This window comes from Hippopotamus amphibius, chromosome 17 (genome assembly GCF_030028045.1).
Source record: "Hippopotamus amphibius kiboko isolate mHipAmp2 chromosome 17, mHipAmp2.hap2, whole genome shotgun sequence".
Lineage (NCBI taxonomy): Eukaryota > Metazoa > Chordata > Mammalia > Artiodactyla > Hippopotamidae > Hippopotamus > Hippopotamus amphibius.
The window spans coordinates 42568860-42589824 of NC_080202.1; the positions used below are offsets into that span (position 1 = coordinate 42568860).

Here is a 20965-nt window from a genome sequence, read left to right on the forward strand (position 1 = left end):
GGATCATATAGCTCTATTTTTCATTTTTTGGAGGAACATCCATATTCTTTTCCATAGTGGCTGCACCAATTTACACTTTCACCAATGATGTACAAATGTTCCCTTTTCTTCACATCCTCATCACTATTTATTATCTCCTTTTGATGATAGCCACTCTAACAGGTGTGAGGTGACACTTCATTATGGTTTTGATATGCATTTCCCTGATGATCAGTGATCTTGAGCACCTTTTCATGTACCTGTTAGCCTTCTGAATATCTTCTTTGGAAAAAATGTCTGTTTGGTCCCTTCACCCATTTTTAATTTGTATTATTTGGTTTCTTTGCTCTTGAGGCTTATGTGTTTCTTATATATTTTGGTTATTAAGCTTTTATCGTATATATGGTTTGTAAATATTTTCTTCCATTTTGTAGGTTGCCTTTTCATTTTGTTGATTGCTTCTTTTGTGGTACAGAAGCTCTTTAGTTTGATATAGTCCCACTTGCTTATTTTTTATGTTGTTTCTCATGCTTTGTGTCATATCTGAAAAATTATTGCCAAGACCAATGTCAGAGAGCTTTTTCTCTATGTTTTCCTTGGGAGTTTTATGGTTTCAGGTCTTACATTTATGTCTGTATTCCATTTTGAGCTAATTTTTATGAGTGGTATAAGACGACGTCTAGTTTTGTTCTTTTCCTCGTGAATATCCAGTTTTCCCAGCACCATTTAATAAAGGGATTGTTTTCTCTCCCTTGAGTACTCTTGGTTCCCTTGTCAAATATTAGTTGTCCATATATGCATGGATTTATATCTGGGCTCTTTGATTGGCCTAAGTGTGTGTGTTTCTATGCCAGTACCATACTGTTTGATTACTATAGCTTTGTAATATAGTTTGAAATCAGGACGTGTGATGCCTCCAGCTTTGTTCTTCTTTCTAAGGATGCTTTGGCTATTAAGGATCTTTCGTGGTTCCTAATGAATTTTAGAATTGTGTTTTCTATTTGGTAAAATGCCATTGGAACTTTGGTAGAGATTACATTGAATCTCTAGATGGCTTTGGGTAGTATGGAAATTTTAACATCCTTAATTCTTCCAGTCAGTGAAGGCAGGCAATCTCTTCATTTATTTCTGTCTCTTGCAAATTTATTCCTAAGTATTTTACTGTTTGTGATACTGTTATCAATGGGATTGTTTTATTTCTTTTTCCAGTAATTCATTGTTAGTGTATAAAAACACTACTGCTTTTTTTTCTATTAATTTTTATTGGAGTATAGTTGCCTTACAATGTTATGTTAGTTTCTGCTGTACAGCGAAGTGAATCAGCTATACATATACATATATCTCCTCTTGTTTGGATTTTCTTCCCATTTAGGTCACCAAAGAGCATTAAGTAGAGTTCCCTGTGCTATACAGTATGTTCTCACTAGTTATATATTTTAGACATAATATCAATAGTATGCATATGTCATTCCCAATCTCCCAATTTATCCTACACACACACCCCCTTCCCCCTTGGTAGCCATACGTTTGTTCTCTGTGTCTGGAGACACTGCTGCTTTTTGTATGTTGATTTTGTATTCCTGCATCTTTACTGAATTTGTTAATAAAATCTAACTTTTTTTTTAGTGGAGTCTTCAGGATTTTCTATATATAAAATATGCAAATAGAGACAATTTTACATCTTCCTTTCTGATTCTGATGCCTTTTCTTTTTCTTGCCTAATTGCTCTAAGACTTTCAGTACTATATTGAATAGAACTGATAAGAGTGGGCACCCTTGTCTTATTCCTGCTCTTAGAGGAAAAGGTTTCAGTCTTTCACCATTGAGTATGATATTAACTGTGCGCTTGTCATATGTATAACCTTTATTATATTGAGGTACATTCCTTCTCTACCCAGTTTATTGATAGTTTTTATCATGAATGGGTGCTGAGTTTTGTGAAATACTTTTTCTGCATCCATTGAGATGATTGTATGATTTGTATCTTTCATTCTGTTACTGTGGTGTACCACATTTATTGATTTGCGTATGTTGAACCGTCATTGCATATGAGGGCTGAATCCCGCTTGATCATGGTGTATAATTCTTTTAATGTTGAATTTGGTTTGCTAGAATTTGGTTGAAATTTTTTGCATCTGTGTTCATCAAGTATATTGGCTTATCGTTTTCTCTTCTTGCGGTGTCCTTATCTAGCTTTGGTATCAGGGTAATGTTAACCACATAAAATGAGCTTTGAAGTGTTCAATTCTCCATTTTTTTAGAAGATTTTGAGAAGGATTGGTGTTAATTCTTTTTTAAGTGTTTGGTAAGGTTCACCAGGGAAACCACTGGTCCAGGGCTTTTCTTGCGAGGATTTTAATTACTGACTCAATATCCTTACTTGTTTTCGTCTGTTCAGATTTTTCTATTTTTTTATGATTCTGTCTTGGTAGGTTGTCTGCTTCTAGGAACTTATCCATTTCTCTTAGGTTGTCAATTTTTTTTTTGGCTACACTCAGGCATCATTTTAAACCAGTCTATTAGATGGGCTGTGCAATTTCCCAGGTGTTCTTGTTATGCTTCTTGGCCGGATGTGTCCAGAAGCTATATACATCCCTAGTCAGGGCTTTGAATTTGCTTCCCAGCCTGGGTGGGGCTGTAGGACAGACTCCATCACTGGTACAACTCATTGGGGTACTCAAATCAGGCAAGGCTGTCCACCAGTCTCCCTGGGCAGACAGTGCCACCAGCTCAGCTCTGCAGATGGCAGAGCCACTGTTGGGTTCTCTGCTTGGGTGCTTCTACAAGTGGGGCTGCAAGGTGGTCTACACAGTTTCCCAGGAACTCTCAGTCGGCTTTTTGATTGGGCAGGACTGAGGGATGTACTCAGCAGTAGGCAGGGGCCATTAATTTGCTTCCCTGCCTGGGTGGGGTTGCAGAAGAGACTCCAAGGTCAGCATGGCTTATTGGCTGGGGAACAATAAAAGGCAGAACTTGCCCTGAGCTCCCTGGCTACATGGGGCTACTAACCGGGCTCTGAAAATGGGTAGAGGCGCTGGCTGGGTTCTCTGCTCAAGAGCTGCTTTACGTGGGAGTTTAGGATGGGTACACAGCTTCCTGTGTGCTCTGATTAGGCATCTTGGTTGGGCCAAGCCGGGGGCTATATTCAGCAGTAGGTAGGCTTCTAATTAGCTCCCCCGCCTGGGCAGAATGGCAGAACAGGCTCCAAGGCCAGCCCAGCTTGCCAGGATTTTACACTGAGTTCCCCGGCCAGACGGTCCAAGCAGCCTGCTCCGCAGATGCGCAAAGCCTCTGGCTGGGATATCTCCTCAGGCACCGCTGCTAGGGGAAACACAGTCTGCCAAAATCTGAGTTCTGGTTGCTGTAAGCCCTGCTCCCCTTCCCCATCTTGAGCTGATCTCCAGTGGTCAAGCACCACGGATTCTCCCCACAATACCCATGAGACAAGACCCAGTGGGCCTCCCAGGAAGCAACCCACAACTATCGGGGAGCTAGATTTCTACCTCGGGCACTCTTTTTCCCCCTGGAGAAACCACAAGCCTGGAGGCCCTCTCGGTGCAGTACTGTGCCGGTCTGGAAGAGGAGCAGTGTGGTCAGAATGCAGCTGATACTCTTACCCTTCTAATGCAGTCCTTCTTGGTGTCTGTGGTCCAGCGAGGTGCTTCAGCCTCACCACCGTATTCTGGGATTTTCACAAAGGTGTCTTGTCTGTGTATACTTGCAAGTGGGACTTGTGAGGGGAACGGAAGTTGGGGCTGACCTATCTTGGTCACCATTTTGATGCCATCACTTATCTATTCTAATATAAATGCAATTCATAGTAAAGTAGTTATAAATTCAAGTTAAAGAAAAATGAAATAAAATACAAATTGGTCCATATCATTCCTGAACTTATAACCTGTCAAAGACGTCACATAACCTAGTATTTAGATAAATCTAAGCTTCCTACAGTAGCTTGCAAATTCCTCAATGATCTGAGCTCAGCCTGCCTCTCTTGAACTCCTCTCCCTAATCTGTACTTCATTCTTCTTTGGTGCTAAACTGCCTCTAGTTCTGCATACATTGTACCTAGATTTTTTTCTTCACATTTCTCAGCCTCTCTTCGGTGTAGAAGACTCTTTCTATCTCCCTTTCCCTTAGTTGAATTCTGATATTTTAACTCTCTCAGGCACTACACGCTCCAGGATGCATTCATTTAACAACCTAGTCTGAACCAGTGGCTCCTGTTCGAGCTAGGGCACAAATAGCTGACAGCAGTACCTGAAGTAAGTGTTACCAGACAGCTGACCAACACCAATGATCGAAAAACACTGGAAAAAGTACTTTTCCCCTGTGCAAACTCTAATATACAAGACATCTTTTTTAAAATATAGAGATCAGCTAAATCCTTGAAATCCAGAGGTTTAATATAAGTCTGGGTAAAATTATGACATCAATGGAATTTCCCTGGAATTTCCCATCAGTATACATCCTTTGTATGTTTGAGCTCTTGACATTGATTACACGTCTGAACTGGCGCTTTTCCTCAGCGCTAATGGAAAAGTTGATCTGAATAAGGTGATGGATGGAGTGAAAGCTGTTACAGGTGAGTGAGAAGTTAGTATAAGCCTAGGAGCCTACTTTTTATAGTAATTGTATTTTTCTTCATGCCTTAATTGTATGATAATTCTATCATTTGACCTCCTATTTAATGTTCTTATATCCCGGAATATTTTCTGATATGTGTTTTCCACTAATATATTTCATTTCTCTTACTTTGAGGCAGCCACAATCTACAGTAAAAGGTGAAGTTAATCTTTGGAAAAGGCCCTGGGAATTTTCCAAAGGAAAGATGATAGGTTATACATGTTGATAGAATTATTAGGATAAGCCATATACAGTTTGCTAATTGGCAAGAGGGATATAATACCCATTTCTTGTCATTGTCACTCTGAATGTGTTAGTCCAGGCCCTCCAAGAAAGCAGACGCTGAAGCAGGATGAAACATGCATAGACACTGTTAGGAGAAATGCCTGTGTAAGAGAAATAGGGAGGAAACCCGAGAGGCTGTCAGGCTGCAATGCAAATCCGACACCAAGTGAAGGAGAGAGGAAGAAAAGGTTGGGTGGAAGCATCCTATACTGCCATGCAATCTAAAGAAGGTCTAGCAAGGCCTTCCAGGAATCCTGTGGTCAAAGTCAGCCAACCCCTATCCCCTAGGAACAGGCCCCCCTGAGTGCAGTATTTCCATTGCACTCAATCACTGGTCAGGAGAAGCCTGTGGGAGGCATTGCCTTAGCACAAAAACAGGGATGAATTTCAAAGCAGTGCCCGGGGCCCTTGGTCAATGGGCTGAGACAGGTGACTGAGCCTCAGTCACGCCACGGGCCCAGCCATCTCTGGGGAGGGGCTGCTCCTTCCCAGCACGTTATATCTAATCCTTCCATTTGACACGTGAAAATTCTACCTGATGTGCTCGATGTTCAGAAGCCGTTTCTGGGGCCTACTGGAAGAGCTTATGTGTGCAACTCACTCATGGGCATCTCATTTGATTCTCAAATAGCCCTACAAGGGAATTTCCATTGTAAAGATGAAGAAACAAAAAAATAGGTAACTAATAAGGACCTAGTGTAGGCACAGGGAACTGTACTCAATACTCTGTAATGACCTATACAGGAAAAGAATCTAAAATTCAGTGAAGGGACTTCCCTGGTGGAGCAGTGGTTAAGAATCCACCTGCCAATGCAGGGGACACATGTTTGAGCCCTGGTCATGGAGCTTCCTACATGCCGTGAAGCAGCTAAACCTGTGTGCGACAACTACTGAGCCTGTGCTCTAGAGTCCATGAGCCACAACTACTGAGCCCATGTGTCACAACTACTGAAGCCGACCCGCCTAGAGCCCATGCTCCACAACAAGAGAAGCCACCGCGATGAGAAGCCCGTGCACTGAAATGAAGACTAGCCCCTGCTCAATACAACTAGAGAAAGCCCGCATGCAGCAATGAAGACCCAACACAGCCAATAAATAAATAAATGTATTTTTTTTTAAATGAGAAAAAGAAGCATTTGACAAGTGATGCTGAGAAGCCAATCCTGGAAAATGAAATGTGCAGGTGGCCTGAGGCAGGACGGGGCTCACACTGCCGCGGTCTCGTGTGCGGCCTCACTTTCCACACCCGTCTCCCCAGCAGCCGAATCTGCAGCCTAAACGTCCTCTGCTGGGGTTCTGCTGCCTTCCCTGAGATAAGAAGAATAATGCCAAGGCTTTTACTCTCAAAAGGAACAATTACACTTTTCATTATTTCCCCATTTTAGACGAGAATTTTAACTTGTCCCCTCTCATCTACCCCGCATCCTTCTGGAAAATCTCATCCTCATCAGAAGACTCCTGGTCGTGTAGCTTCTGTGCCATGTTTTTCTTGCGTGTGGCATTGAGCGGTCTATACGTATCCCTAAGCCAAAGTGGCCGCCTTCTCCAGTGAAAGCCCTCCTAGAACACAGAAAGGGAAATATTAACTCTGCATCCCCCTGCTTTCTCCGGCCACAGTACGTTACCCTCCTCAAAGTTACCTGACTCTCGCCTTCCCTTGAGCTTCTCTTTCGCAGAAGAAAGGGAAAAAAGCCCCTTGGAGGAAAACACACACAGTCAGTGTTACATTTCCCACCTCTCTCACCTGTGTTACCTCTGGGCTTCTCAGGACTAAATGGGCGCCTGAGTCCAGAATCACAACGAGCAGAATCACCACAGACCTGGGAGCTTGAAAAGCATCCCCTGCGTGCTGGCCTCACAGACGTTCTCAGTGTCTGGCCCCCAGGGTCTCGGGGGACCTTTGCATGTGGCTTAGCGTGGAGGACAGGCAGGATGTTCAGCCCCACTCACCTTTTGTGGCCCTTGGGCAGTTGCCCTGTTTCTTCCTCTCCCTGTGCTGCTGCTGCTGCTGCTGCCCTGTGAGCATGAATCTGTTGTGAAAGAAAACATGACCATGATTGTCCATTACCACTGTTTCCACAGCCTCATTCACTCCTTTTTATTTTAAGTCCTGTCGACCCAGTGAGATAACTTCTGTAAGCACAGGAATTCTATCCTGTTTAGTAATCCTTTGACTCTCCCACAGTACTTTACTCCGGGTCTTGCATGCAGATGCCAATACATTTTATGGACTGTTTTAGATAATGTTCAACAGATAATTCCTAAGAAAAACTCTTAGAAGCAGGAAAAGAAAAGAAAAGTATGTACCAGAAACCCAAGCTTTGTTTTAAAGTCAAGAACAAGAGTAGGATGCCTATCATTCCTGCTCTTACTCATCACTGTGGAGGAGGCCCTAATCAGTAGCATAAGAAAATTGAAGTATTGGAAAGGAAGAGACAAACAGATTTGCATATGAAATGATGGATCTGAAAAGACCAAAAGAATCAAGTGAAGTTTTATGGGGAGTAATATGAGAGTTCAGTAAGATGGCTGCATACAAAATCAAGAGATCAACATATAAGCCTCAACAGCTTTCCCATATAACACAGATAAGTAACTAAAAAGTAGAAGGACGATCCCATTTACTATATGAATAAAAATGCATAAAGTGCCGAGGAAGAAACTTAACCTATGTTAAGCACTATGTGATGACAACATTAAAACTTTTCTGTTTTAATGTGTAAGGCCTATGTGATGAAACATTCAAACCTTTCTGAAGGACATTAAGAAGAAATACATACATGGCATGAGACACCATCTTCCTAGAATGTTATAAAGAGGTCAGTTCTCCTCCAATTAACCTACAAATTCAATGCAATCCATTTATATCCAGGATAATTTTAAAACAAAACCTGGCCAGCTGACATTTGGTAGAGTATATATGCAAGCCCAGTTATGATACGGATGAGAGAGAAGACCAAAGAGCAGGACCTTTCCCCACCGGATACAAAATATGTTACAAAGCAACTGGAGTTAAGCAGTGCGATATTGGTACTGGTCCAGGAAAAGATAACTGCATCAACAGAATAGAGTCCAGATAAAGACAGTAGTTTAGACCAGGGAAGAAGGAATGAACCATTCAGTGAAAGATTTGAAAACAACTGGATCTTCCTGTAGAGGAAGAGAGATCCCCTCTCTCAACCACACTAAAAATCAAATACAATGAATGCTAGACAGATTACAAAAGATCTTGAAGAATATAATAGAGATTATGTTTATGTCATGAGGTGTCACCGGCCTGGCTGACAAAACCTGCGCCACGTGAGCCATGAGGAGAGGACGGGCAGCTATGGTGGCAGACTCAACACAGCTCCTCCTCTTCTTCACAGCCCTTGCCCCCGTCTCCCCTGGACTGTGTGTCCTCTTCCTGTTGATTTTTGAAACTCGTAGGAGTTCCCTGGCGGTCCAGTGGCTAGAACTCAGCGTTTTCACTGCTGTGGCCCGGGTTCAGTCCCTGATCAGGGAACTAAGATCCCACAATCTGTTCAGTGTGGCCCCAAATCCCCTCATGAACAAAGCAACAAAACCCAAAAAATCTCTTTATAGTAAATAAATATTGGCTTTCACTGAATTTCAATGTTTCAAATCCTTCCAGTGCTTTTGTCTCTAAGGAGACAGAAGAGCAGAGTAGGGAGCACAGGCTTTGCAGTCAGGTGAAACTGGCTTCTGCTCTTGGTTTGGCCACTGGGGCCTTACATTGATCTCCTTCATCTATGAAAGAGGGAAAGTAACACCATCCTCACAGGACTGTGGGGATTAAATCAGACAGTATATGCAAAATTCTCCATCTTACTCTTGACATGAATCAGTGCTAAGTTGGTGTCACAGACAAGGTGGTCAATCTATCAAAGGTTCTGCTCCTGCCATCAGGCTCTGAAGGCTTTTCCCCACCATAATATTATAAAAATATTGTGTTTATTTTCTTCTAATACTTTTTTTTTTTGCTACTTTGGGTCTTCACTGATGTGAGCAGACTTTCTCTAGTTGCAGCGAGCAGGGGCTACTCTTTGCTACTTTGCGCTGGCTTCTCATTGTGGAGGCTTCTCTCTTTTTGTGGAGCACAGGCTCTAGGCATGTCAGCTTCAGTAGCTGCAGCACATGGGCTCAGTAGTTGCGGAATGCGGGCCTTAGACCTTTCAGGCTTCAGTTGTTGCATTGTGTGGGCTCAGTAGTTGTGGCTCACAGGCTCTAGAGCGCAGGCTCAGTAGTTGTGGCACACGGGGTTACCTGCTCTGCGGCATGCGGAATCTTCCTGGCCCAGGGATCCAACCCATGTCCCCTGCATTGGCAGGTGGATTCCTATCCACTGCGGCACCAGGGAAGTCCCTCTTTTAATACTTTTGTTTTTCCTACATCTGCATCTTTATTCCTGCCCTGCCACTGGGTTCACCAGTACCATTTTTTAAGATTCCATATATATGAGTTAGCATACGGTATTTATTTTTCTTTCTGGCTTACTTCACTCTGTATGACAGAGTCTAGGTCCATCCACCTCACTACAAATAACTCAATCTCATTCCTTTTTATGGCTGAGTCGTATTCTATTGCATATATGTGCCACATCTTCTTTATCCATTCATCTTGTTGAAGGGCATTTATGTTGCTTCCATGTCCTGGGCTATTGTAAATAGTGCTGCCATGAACCCTGTGGCACTCTTCTAATACTGTTATGTGGTCTTCTCTCACATTTATGGAAATAGGTTAATTTTAGGTGAGAAATAGGGATCTGCTATTATTTCCCACCCCCCCACCCCCCAACGAGGTAGGCAGCTACTCTATTACCATTTGTTCGTTTTCTTCCACTCATTTGAGTATTGAAACATGACATTTCAGAAGTCTTCACAACACATGGGTCTATTGCTGGACTCTCTGTGCTACTTCAAATAAATATTTGGTTGCATTGTTCCTCACTGTGGAACTGACATAACGCCTCAAATCTCTTCCATGGAACTTCCATAGGAAAAACACTGCATGGCCCCTGTCCTCAAAAAGTTTATTGTGTATGTGGGGAGAGGAAATCATGGTTAGGACTCCTTGCTTTCACTGCTGAGAGTGCAGGTTCAATCCTTAGTTGGGGAACTGAGATTCCACAAGCCAAAAAAAACCCAAAACAAATGCAAGGTTAAACTACACAGAAGCTAAAAAGAATAAAAAGGGGACTTTATACAAATTCTAAAAAAGCAAAAGTCCATATGCCACCTGGAGATGTAGAGGGTAGTCTGGGCCATGGCCAATGACTAGCAAGCTGACCCCATGCTAGTCCCCAGCCTCCTGGGCTCAGGAATCATGCTCTTCTCACCAAGAGAGAACGCACCTCTTCCTAGTGTGGCAGTCTCCCCTTATCAATATCACAGGACTGATCAAAAATCAGAATGCCGAATTCTCACTTCATAATGAGAAGTACATGTTCTACAGACAGGGCATGTGTGTCTACACAATCAGAGAATTACCTTCTCTAGAGACAGACAAGGCCTCTGTGGCATACGAAAGCACAATCACACAATCGGAAGGCTACTTGGTGAGAACAGGATTAGAATGAAAGGAATCAGCTGAATCCTGCGTATACTGGAAAGGCCTGGGGTAGCTGGATCCGTCCATCTCCTCAACTGGCACAGCCTGGCGACTGGGCCGGACCCTCCAGTTACGCTGCCTAAGGTGCCATCTCTACTCTCGGGCAATGTGAGGATGGGCACCACCCGTGTTGGGCTCGCCTCACCTTTTCTATGCTTTCACTGCTGACCAGCCCTCCTGCAGACAGACACGTTTCTCTTTAGCAGTTCATACGTCATGTCAGGTTTTATTCAAGTCTGATAGGCCAGGGAGCCATTGGTCCTCACACATCTCTGCTCTGTCCATGCTGTGCTGACCCTGGTGTTTCTCTCTTGGGGAACCACCTCTTAAAAACCTGTTTACCACTTTTGTGAGTTCTGAGGGGAGGGGACTGCTTTGCTATGGCCCCTAAGAAATGGTGACAAACCTCACAGGACTAGGGTCAGGAGAGCTGGAGTATTCAGGGAAGGCTGTACAAAGAAAGATGAACTTGAGTTGGCTTTTGAGAGGTTCATAGGACTTCCACAGGCAAAGCAAAATAAAGGATTTTCGATGGGCAGAGGCACAGACAAACGTAGGAATGGGTATGGTGTAACTAGCATATAGTGAGCTGCTTAGGCTGGAATGGAGGGCAGCCACGACAGTAGAAAAGGCAAATAAAGTAGGTTGGATTGGTAGGGCAGAATCAAGATTGGCAGCTGTTGAAAATCACTCTTTTGATGCGGTTAGCAAGTGCCTGTTGGGAAAAGTAATAACTCATTATGTAAGTGAACAGAAGGTAAGCAGGCTGGCTCCAGGGACAGGCTACCGTAAATAGGACATACTTTGGGGAGCCTGCTGCTGGATGTTCCTTGCAATGTTGTAATGGAACCCAGCTACACAAGCCTAACACACCAGAGAAGAAAACTGCTAAGTGAATCTAAAGAGTTGACAAGACCACACTTTTATCTTTTAACCATGTGCTTTCAGCCCTGCCAGGGGGACCGATAGCTCCCTGAGGGTGGAGATTATATACCTCTCATCACTTCAGCCAACAAGGAAAGAAAGCAATGGTAGAATGAGAGTGACTGGGGAGGACATCAAATCAACATAGCTTTTTGAGTTGAAGGAATTTTACTATCATGTCAACTCTGGCCTTCTTATCAACTCAACTTGTCAAAATAGTCTAATGGCTTGGTATTAGGATCCAATTCCAGAAAGATCTCCCAGGAGAGGAGTTCCTTTAAAGATCCTGGGGGAGCTTCCCTGGTGGCCCAGTGAAGAAGAACCCGCCTGATACTGCAGGGGACACGGGTTCAATCCCTCGTTCCCTGCTCCAGGAAGATCCCACATGCTGCGGAGCAACTATGCACGTGTGCCACAACTAATGAGCCGGTGCGCCTAGAGCCCGTGCTCTGCAACAAGAGAAGCCTGTGCAACGAGAAGCCTGCGCACCGCAGTGAAGATGCAACGCAGATGCCCCACCCCCTGCAAGAAAAAATAAATCCTGGGAATATACTTTTAAGTAAAACAACAAACTGTATCTCAGTCCTAGCGACTGAAGAGAACGATCAAGTGAGAATCAGGTGGAAAGGCGGCTTTGATTTTCAGTTTGTGGGTTCTGAATATGAAATTTTTTTTTTGTAACTTTCTGAAATGGTTTAGGAAAACGATTTACTGCTTCTACATACCTACATAGAGATATAGAGGGAAACAGAGAGGATATAAAGAACATGGACAAAATATTAAAAATTGGGGACTTCCTAGGTGGCGCAATGGTTAAGAATCCACCTGCCAATGCAGGAGACACGGGTTTGATGCCTACCCCAGGAAGATACCATGTGCTATGGAGCAACTAAGCCCATGCTCCACAATGATTGAGCCCATGTGCCACAACTGCTGAAGCCCACATGCCTAGAGCCTGTGCTATGTAACAAGAGAAACGACCACAACGAGCAGCCTGCGTACCACAATGAAGAGTAGTCCACACTCGCCACAACTAGAGAAAGCCTGTGTGCAGCAACGAATACCTAACACAGGCAATAAATAAATAATAAATAAATAAATATAAATAAATAAATGAAAAAATTGGTGAGTCTGCGCAAAGGATATGCAGGAATCTGAATCTGAATTAATTATTGTCCTTACCTGAATGAGACAGAAAATGATAATGAAAGTCATCACTGCTCCAGTTACACATATTGCCAGGATGAGTTTCTTGTTATAGTTGTATCCTGGGACTTCTTTTGTGAGCTAAAATAATAAATAACATTTTTTTAAAACAAGAAGATTGAAAAGATGAAAGCGAACTATCCTTAAATTACTATAAAACTCAATCCTTTCAGGCCAGACGCTTCTAGAAGAACAAGCCAAATTTAATGGTATTCATCTTCTCATTAGCATTTTCTTCTACCATTTATTTATCTGTGTGTTATGTCCTCTTCTCGTCTACCCTAGGAGTAGTGGCACATTCTCTACATGAGCCAAGGGGGAGATCACTGTCTTAGCCAGGTTCATGGCTGAAACAAGATACAGACTAGGAGCCCCTGGGATTCCTGCTTGGGCACTTTAATGGCACGTCCTACACTGAGTACACGTGCAGCTCCCGTGTTTCAGGGCTCATCCTCACCTCACTGGGCTCCTGCTCCTTCTGTTCACCCTGGGCTCCTGCGCTCTCACTGATATAGTTCTCGGTTTTCCACGGGTCCGTATCCCATTCTGCCTTCGATGCCTTTACTTGTTGCTGCTCACTGAGGAGCTTCATCAGGAGGCCTGTGCTGGAGATGAGCTTGGCACAGGCCAGCTGCACGTGGGTCTCCAAGCAGTCCATTTTCAAAGTCCGGGTAACATGAGAAATGAGCCCTCTCACATTATTGTTGGGGATGAGGGATGATAGCTGCTGGTTTAGCTGAGCTTCAAATTGATCACCCGGGGATGTGAGTGCTGGGAACGTGGAGCCTGGGGGCTTAGAGGATAATTCAGTGCCCACGCTGTGGTCCTCCCACTGTGCTTCGTTGGTGTGTTGAACAGTTGGGATAAAGTTGTCTGCAGCAACAGCAGAATGTGCCGTGGGGACACTCTTATGGGCAGTGATTCCAGGGCCGGTTCCTCCTGGCAGAATAGAGTTTGTAATTTCTTCAAAGACATTTTGTGCAGTATTGCTTTCTGGAGTAGGCTTCTCTGTAGAAGGGTCTGCAAGAGAAAATAATTCTGGAAAAGGATTTTCTTGAGAAGTCAGTTCTCCTGAAGATGAAAAAGCCTCTCTTGGAGGGGAATTTATGAGGCTTCTCACTGCTGAGAAAGGACGCCTCACAAGCATCATTCTACTGGGAGAACCTTTCTCTGTGAACTTTCCACGCAATTCGGCTTTGGGTCTTCTCTGGACCAGACCAGACTGAATTTTATGGAAGATGTATTTTTTCCCGGAATGTGAGATTAGTTGAGAAGTCTTCAGATTTATAACTCTAGCATATGCATCTTCTAAAACAGCAATAGTGGAGGGTAAGTCTTTTGATTTCTTTTTAACCTGAGATGGGGAGTTTGGAGGGATGGAGCCAGAAAGCCTGCCCCTTGAATACTGTTTCAGGAAAGAAGAGGCTGCTGCCTTATCTTCCTTTATGAATGCAGGCTCTGTGGTGAAGGAGTTTCCCACTAACTCCTGGGGCCTCTGCACCATGTGAAGCTGTTCCAGCTCTACTGGGGATGGGCTCGTGAGACTTCTTTCTCTGGCAGTGTTCTCCACAAATGGCTGGGCATTCTGTTTCCTCCTGACGCTCTCATCTCCCACTGCTTTGAAGTGCCTTTTCTTTATGCCCCTTGGGTCCTTGAGGATGCTGTTCCCTCTCAGCAGCCTTTCCCCTACACTCTCAGTCTTTGCTAGGCTGTTTTCCTGTGGTTCAGCAGTTTCCAATTTCTTTTGAAAGATTTGGTGCTTCAATTTGGGACCTAAAGGTTTGGAATGTATGAGCATGGCAGTTTTTTCTTTCTTTTTAATCTCATCACTTTGTTCTTGAATTTCTGCATCTAACAAATTTTCCAGAAAATAGAGTTTCCTCAATTTATTTTTATCAGGTGAATTGTTGGGTATAGGGTTGATGGAAGGGTTCCTTATATTGTTTTTCAAATGGCCCAGCAGCGTATCTGCATCTTGTACATTTGGAAAAAGAAGCTGAATGACTGGTAATAATGTTGATTCCACATCTCGTAGATTTCCCTCTGAGAAATAAGGCAGTATGTAGTTTAGTGCACCGATAACATCACTTTCAGCATTCGAGTCCAGCTGCTCATTCATGAAGGTTGACAAGCTGACAGCACTTTGGTCTGAGGATGCCCTCTCTGGCTCAATAGTCAGCTCGGTGCTGTTGTTCTTCTTCCGGGCTTGTAACACCTTCATGAACGATCCTTCTGCATTCCCTAGAGATGCTTCTTCATCTGTCAAAAAAGAAGAGACTGGTTTTGATAACTGAAGACGGTTGGGACAGCTTTTTGTCAGTTCACAGACATGTATCCCATCCAATAGATTAGGAATCAGTCAACATCTGAGGGCCACTTAGGAGAAAAGGAAACCCAAACTTAAGACTATGATTGGCAACCACAAAAGGTGAAAAAAGTATCTTTTGAAGAAGTGGCTATCTACTGGGAAAATTCCAAAGCATGAAATATAGTAACTGTATTTAGGATTACTCCACTGGTGGACAGAGGCCAACTGCCCAGGACTCAAGAAAAGCCAAGACTGGAAGACAAATATTCCCCTACTCAGCTGGGTGCTCTGCAGATCTGCTGTGACTCTCCACGTTCACATACCCCATCCTGTCCTGCCTCAGATGCAGAGGAGTGTGAGGTTCCTCTCTCCACCTCTTCAGTGTGCTTGTGTTCCTGCTGCTTTCACAGATGACTGTGACAACAGCTGCTGCTAACAGGTCTTCATCATGACAAGCCCTTTTCCACCCACCCACTGAAGCCTTTGCTCAGTCCCTGCTTCTGTATGTCCCAGCCCCCATAACAGAAGGCTCTATATAGAAAAACACACTATGTCTACCCTGGCTCTTTGCTAAAATGTGGGCAGGGACCTGAGGTATAACTTAAGAGATTTCCCAGAGTCTATGCCAATGTGGAATGGTCAACAAATCAATGCAGTAAAACTTGAGATCCTAAAATGCAGAAGGGAAAAAGCAACTTCAGTCAGATGCCTACTTTGCTTTCATTTCATTTCACTTCTAATATTGCCAGCTTTACTTGGGAACCATGCAAAGCTTCTGACTGTGTGAAGGTAATGTGTACCATTGTGTAGCTGGGCTTCTCATCCAAAAGGATTAAAAATATATTTGGTGGTGATGGTGAGGGTCAAAGAAGCAGTGGAGAGTCATGAGAAAGGAGGAACATGGGCTTGCAGAGAGCCCCACACTGGGGACAGGAGATCTGGGAACACGGGTCATAGCACTTAACACCTCTGCTCTCGTTGTTCCTCACCTGTAAAAGGAGATTAAAAATGCCTTTTCTGCCCACTTTGGGCGAGAAAGGAGTAATATAATTGGTAAAAAAAAAAGTTGTTTGGGGGAATTCCATGGCTGTCTAATGGTTAGGACCTGGCACTTTCACTGCTGTGGCCCGGGTTCAATCCCTGGTAGGGGAACTAACATCCTGCAAGCTGTGTAGTGTGGCCGCCCCCAAAACACCTGTCTTGAAAAATCTGCAATATAGTCTTTACTAAGTAGCAAAGTGTTGTTACTTATGATGTGCTCTAGATCATTGAAAGAGAGCTGTATTCAAGGTATCTGGGCATGAAAGCACATTTTGGAAGTCATCAAGTTAGTGCCAATAAATCTAATACATAGAAAAATAGCTGAAAGCACCTGAGTGTTTTGTGGATAGAAAAGCTTGAGATTCAGAGCTAGTCGAGAGCTGGACAGTGTAAGCATAAGTTCAGAGCTGGACAGCTCTCCCATCCATTAGGAGGGCTAGGTAGCTGCTTCTGCTTATGGAACCAGAAACTCTCAGGCCCCAAATAGGACATAAAACAGCATCACTTATACTCTTTCATGAAATTGCAAAAACAAACCAAATAAACAAAAATATATTTACACCTGGCTTATAAGACAAAGGGTACTCGAGACCTAATGTATATAAAATCAGTTTACAAACTGTGATGCACTATATATGAATGAGTTCTCATTTGCAGAGAGCACAGTTTAGGATATGTGGCCATTAATGTTAATTCCCTTCCCCCTTCCATTCCTTTTTCTTGTTCCTGTATGTACACAAATCACTTACATTCTTAAACTAACACCGTAACTGAGCTATTATTAGCTTAATAATGTAACCAAGAATACAATTTTTAGCAAGGGAGTAGTTCTTAGAATCTTAGGGAGCTGGAACTCTGAATTACTGAAGAAAAATAATGTAATTACATCATTAATTTTAAAATGTATCCTCATTTAGTAAAAATAAAATTTTAAAAATTAAATTAAATTAAACATAGAAAAATTATCATCAGGCAATTGAGGCTCACCACAAGGTGCGGCATTTGTCAGGCATTCACCATCGCAACGCAGCTTGACTGTCTTACAGACAACTTCAACTGTATTTTTAAATTGGCAGAGGCAGCAGGCCATGCGGCTGGGTAAGATCCTATACATGGAAACACAGATAATTAAATTTGTGGTAAAGCAGTTACTTGAGTAGGTAGGAGAGGCAGGCCAAGGCCACCACAGACCAGTGCCAAAAGGAGTTCTTGGGGCATCTGGACTGGAGAATTGGAGAGGGACCGGTTGTCCAATTGCTGCTCTTGACTAGTGCAAAGAAATATAGAGGAGGAGAGAGGTGCCCAACAGAAGGATTAGGATGGCAGTAGGTATGGTATGCCTAGAAAAAAGGGAACAGGGATTAGAATTGGGTGACATTGATCCGTAGTTTAATTCAGAAGTATCTCCTTCCATCCTGAAAGCCTCACTTTGGGTTGAGAGTACACAGGAAGAAGGCAGACTTCTAAGAAGAGTCTGAATGAGTCCCCACCTTCTGGAGTCCCTTTCTCAATTCCTATTTGTGAGTAGTAAATATATCAGAAAGTATTCTAGGAACAAAAAATCATTGTGTGGTGAAACAATAACAGAGATCACACTGGCCAAATCTGGACAACTGGAACATTCTAAAGAATAACATTATCATTACAATAAGGTATAATGCAATTAATTTAAAGAAGAGCACGAGTCCATAATAACACTCAAAAGGAAAAGAAGGGGAGCTCTTCTTTATAGAAGAATGTCAGCTAATAAATGCAGAAGGAATGACAGAATTAAGAAAGTGTCATTTTGCAACTACCAGTGTAATAATTGATTCAGAGAAGGATTATCACTGATGCCCAGCTGGGTGAAGTTGTTTGAAAGTAGGATCTTCACTGATCCCAAAGTATCACCCCACATATTATTTATCAATTACCAAGAGGAAAAATAACTTTACAATGGAGAGATATGGAAGATACCACCTGAACCAAGTGATCAAACTTAGCAGTGGGCCACCTGAAGTGTTGAAGTAGGAAGGACACATCGCCTATGTAGTATTCTTTCCCACAATGTTTCCTTTGGATCTATTGAGGAAACACAAATCCAGACTGTGGGGCAATTTATAAGACAAGTGGCTTAGGCTCTTCAAAAATGCCAATGTCATAAAAGACCAAAAAGAAGAAATAGCAGGGAAATATCTAGATTAATGGAATCAGAGACATGACCTGCAATGCCTAATCTTTGATTGGACCCTGTATCAAAACAAAACAGACTTAAAGAATGTTATTGGCTTCTGGCCAAGATGAAGTAACAAGCACCAGTTTAACCTCCCGCCTGAAAGTGTGAAAATATGGCACAAAATATAGGAAACAAGTTTTCAAGAACCTGGACCTCAGGCAATAAAGTTCCATGATCTCCAAGAGATGGGAAATAAAGTGATCCCTAAGACTGCCCTGGCTTACTTCTTATACTTTTATTTATTTTTATTTACTTTTTATTTGGGGCTGCGTTTAGGTCTTTGTCGCTGTGCGGGCTATTCTCTAGTTGTGGCAAGGACGGGCTACTCGTTGTTGAAGTGCGGGGCTTCTCATTATGGTGGCTTTTCTTGTTGTGGAACATGGGTTCTAGGTGCACGGGCTTCAGTAGTTGTGGAGCACAGGTTCAGTTGCTCCGCGGCAAGTAGGATCTTCCCTGATCAGGGCTCAAACCTGTGTCCCCTGCACTGGCAGGCGGATTCTTAACCACTGTGCCATCGGGGAAGTCCAGCTTAGCTTCCTTCTTTAGGAGAGTTTCCAGGTCATGGTACAGGGGAAAGAAGCCCAGGCAAAGACTGACGGACTCCCTGACCGAGGAAATGGAGCTGAGAGTCTGGGAGAACCAAGGTGACTAGAGTTCACAAAGCAAAGTACTGGAGACAAAAGAAGTGCACAGACAAAGAACTCTCGAGATATGCAGAGGGATCTCTTGAGTACTCAACAAAGTATTGGTCAGTGCATCCATGTGAGGAATTCCTTGATGCCAGGAGAAGAACCATATGAAAGGATTAATAATAAGAATAACTGGATCTCACACCAGGTTGGGAATAGTACCTGTTCCTACAAGTCAGACTGGAAAACCTCATGATACTCAGAAAGCACTTGCCTCAGTAGCTGCAAATAATGAGCGCTACACTAAAGGCTACTTGGAGTCCTGCCCAACAGATCTTAAAAGCTAGACCTCAAAGAATAAAATTGTTTTGAATAACCTAATTTCACCCAAAACAAAGCCCAAGCATTTTATAGGGATATAAAAATATATAGCACACAATCAACTAAAATTCACAATATCTGGGATCATATGAAAAATTACCAAGCACGCAAAGAAGCAGGAAAATATGACCCCTATTGAGGAGAAAAGGCAATCAATCAAAACGAACCCATAATCTCTACAGATGTTACATTTCACAAAACAGAACATTTAAAAAGTTATTATCTATGAAAAACAGTTACTATAACTGTACTTCATATGTTAAAAAACCCAGACTAAAGAGACATGGAAGATGTAAAGCAGACCGAAATTGAGCTTCTAGAGATTGAAAACAATGTCTAAATGCAAAAGACACTGGATGAGGTTAATGACAGATTAGACACTGCAGAAGACAGGGTTAGTGAACATTAAGGCATAGCAATAGGAAGTATCCAAAATGATGCACAGAGAGTAATGAAACAGAACAACAAAAATGAATAGAGCATCAGTGAGTTGTGCAACGATTTCAAGTGGTCTAATATATGTGTACTTAGAGTCCATGAAGGAGAGGAGAAATACAAAAATTTGAAGAAATAATAGGCAAAAATTTCCCATATTGGTAAACAGTATAAACCCACAAAATCAAGAAGATCAATGGACTTTAAGCATAAGAAACATGGACAAAACTACACGAAGGTACAAATAATACTCAAATTACTGAAAACCAGCAAGAAACAAACAAATGTAAAAGCAGACAGAGGAAAAAACTATACACTACATACAGAGGAACAAAGATAACAATGACAGCAGACTTCTTGTTGGAAACAATGTAAACGAGAACTCAGTGGGATAACATCTTTAAAGCAGTGAATTGAATTCTATCAAGCTGGAATGCTATACCCAGATCTTTCAAAACAAAAGCGAAATAAAGACTATCTCAGACATACAAAAGCTGAAAGAATTAATCACTGGTAGACTTCCACTCTAAGAAATGCTCAAAGAAGTATTTTTAAGCAGAAGGAAAAATAATAACATTGAAATATGGATGTACAAAAGAATAAAAGCACTGGAATTGGGATTTCCCTGGTGGCACAGTCCTTAAGAATCCACCTGCCAATGCAGAGGACACGAGTTTGATCCATGGTCCAGGAAGATGCCACATGCTGTGGAGCAACTAAGCCCATGTGCCATAACTACTAAGCCTGCTCTCTAAAGCCTGCAGGGCACAATTAATGAGCCTGCATACCACAACTACTGAAGCCTGTGCACCTGGAGCCTGTGCTGCACAACAAGAGAAACCACTGCAGTTAGAAACCTGCCCACTGCAATGAAGAGCATTCTCCCCTGGCCACAACTAGAGAAAGTCCATGTGCAGCAATGAAGACCCACTGCAGCAAATAAAAATAAAAAATAAACTAACTAAATAAAAAATTTTAAAAAAGAACCCTGGAATTGGTAATGACATAGGTAAATATATGTCTTTTCTTTTATCTTTTTTTTTCTTTTGAGACTTGAACCCATTGTCTTTTCTTTTTCTTAAAGAGAACTTTATTATTTTTTGGCTGTATTGGATCTTTGTTGGCAGTGCGAGGCCTTCTCAGTGTGGTGCCTTCTCTTGTTGCAGAGCACAGGCTCTAGGGCATGGGCCTCAGTAGTTGCGGCCCACGGGCTCTAGAGCACAGACTCAGTAGTTGTGGCACATGGGCATAGTTCCTCCACAGCATCTATGCTCCACAGGGATCCTCCTGGACCAGGGATGGAACCTGTGTGCCCTGCATTGGCAG

The 20965-nt window shown here is 42.8% G+C and overlaps 1 protein-coding gene across 1 annotated transcript in view; it reads right to left on the reverse strand.

Moving 5' to 3' along the window:
• Positions 1-5983: 5983 nt before the first annotated feature.
• Positions 5984-20965, reverse strand: part of LOC130839591 (leucine-rich repeat-containing protein 37B-like) — a 66143-nt gene continuing 51161 nt past the window's right edge. The window contains exons 10-16 of the mRNA XM_057713830.1: positions 16967-17085; positions 13088-14889; positions 12607-12711; positions 6841-6920; positions 6531-6585; positions 6308-6450; positions 5984-6198 (exon numbers count right to left, since the gene is read on the reverse strand). Coding sequence (XP_057569813.1) covers positions 6165-6198; positions 6308-6450; positions 6531-6585; positions 6841-6920; positions 12607-12711; positions 13088-14889; positions 16967-17085 — 2338 coding nt within the window. The 3' untranslated portion in view covers positions 5984-6164. The remainder of the gene's footprint in view (positions 6199-6307; positions 6451-6530; positions 6586-6840; positions 6921-12606; positions 12712-13087; positions 14890-16966; positions 17086-20965) is intronic.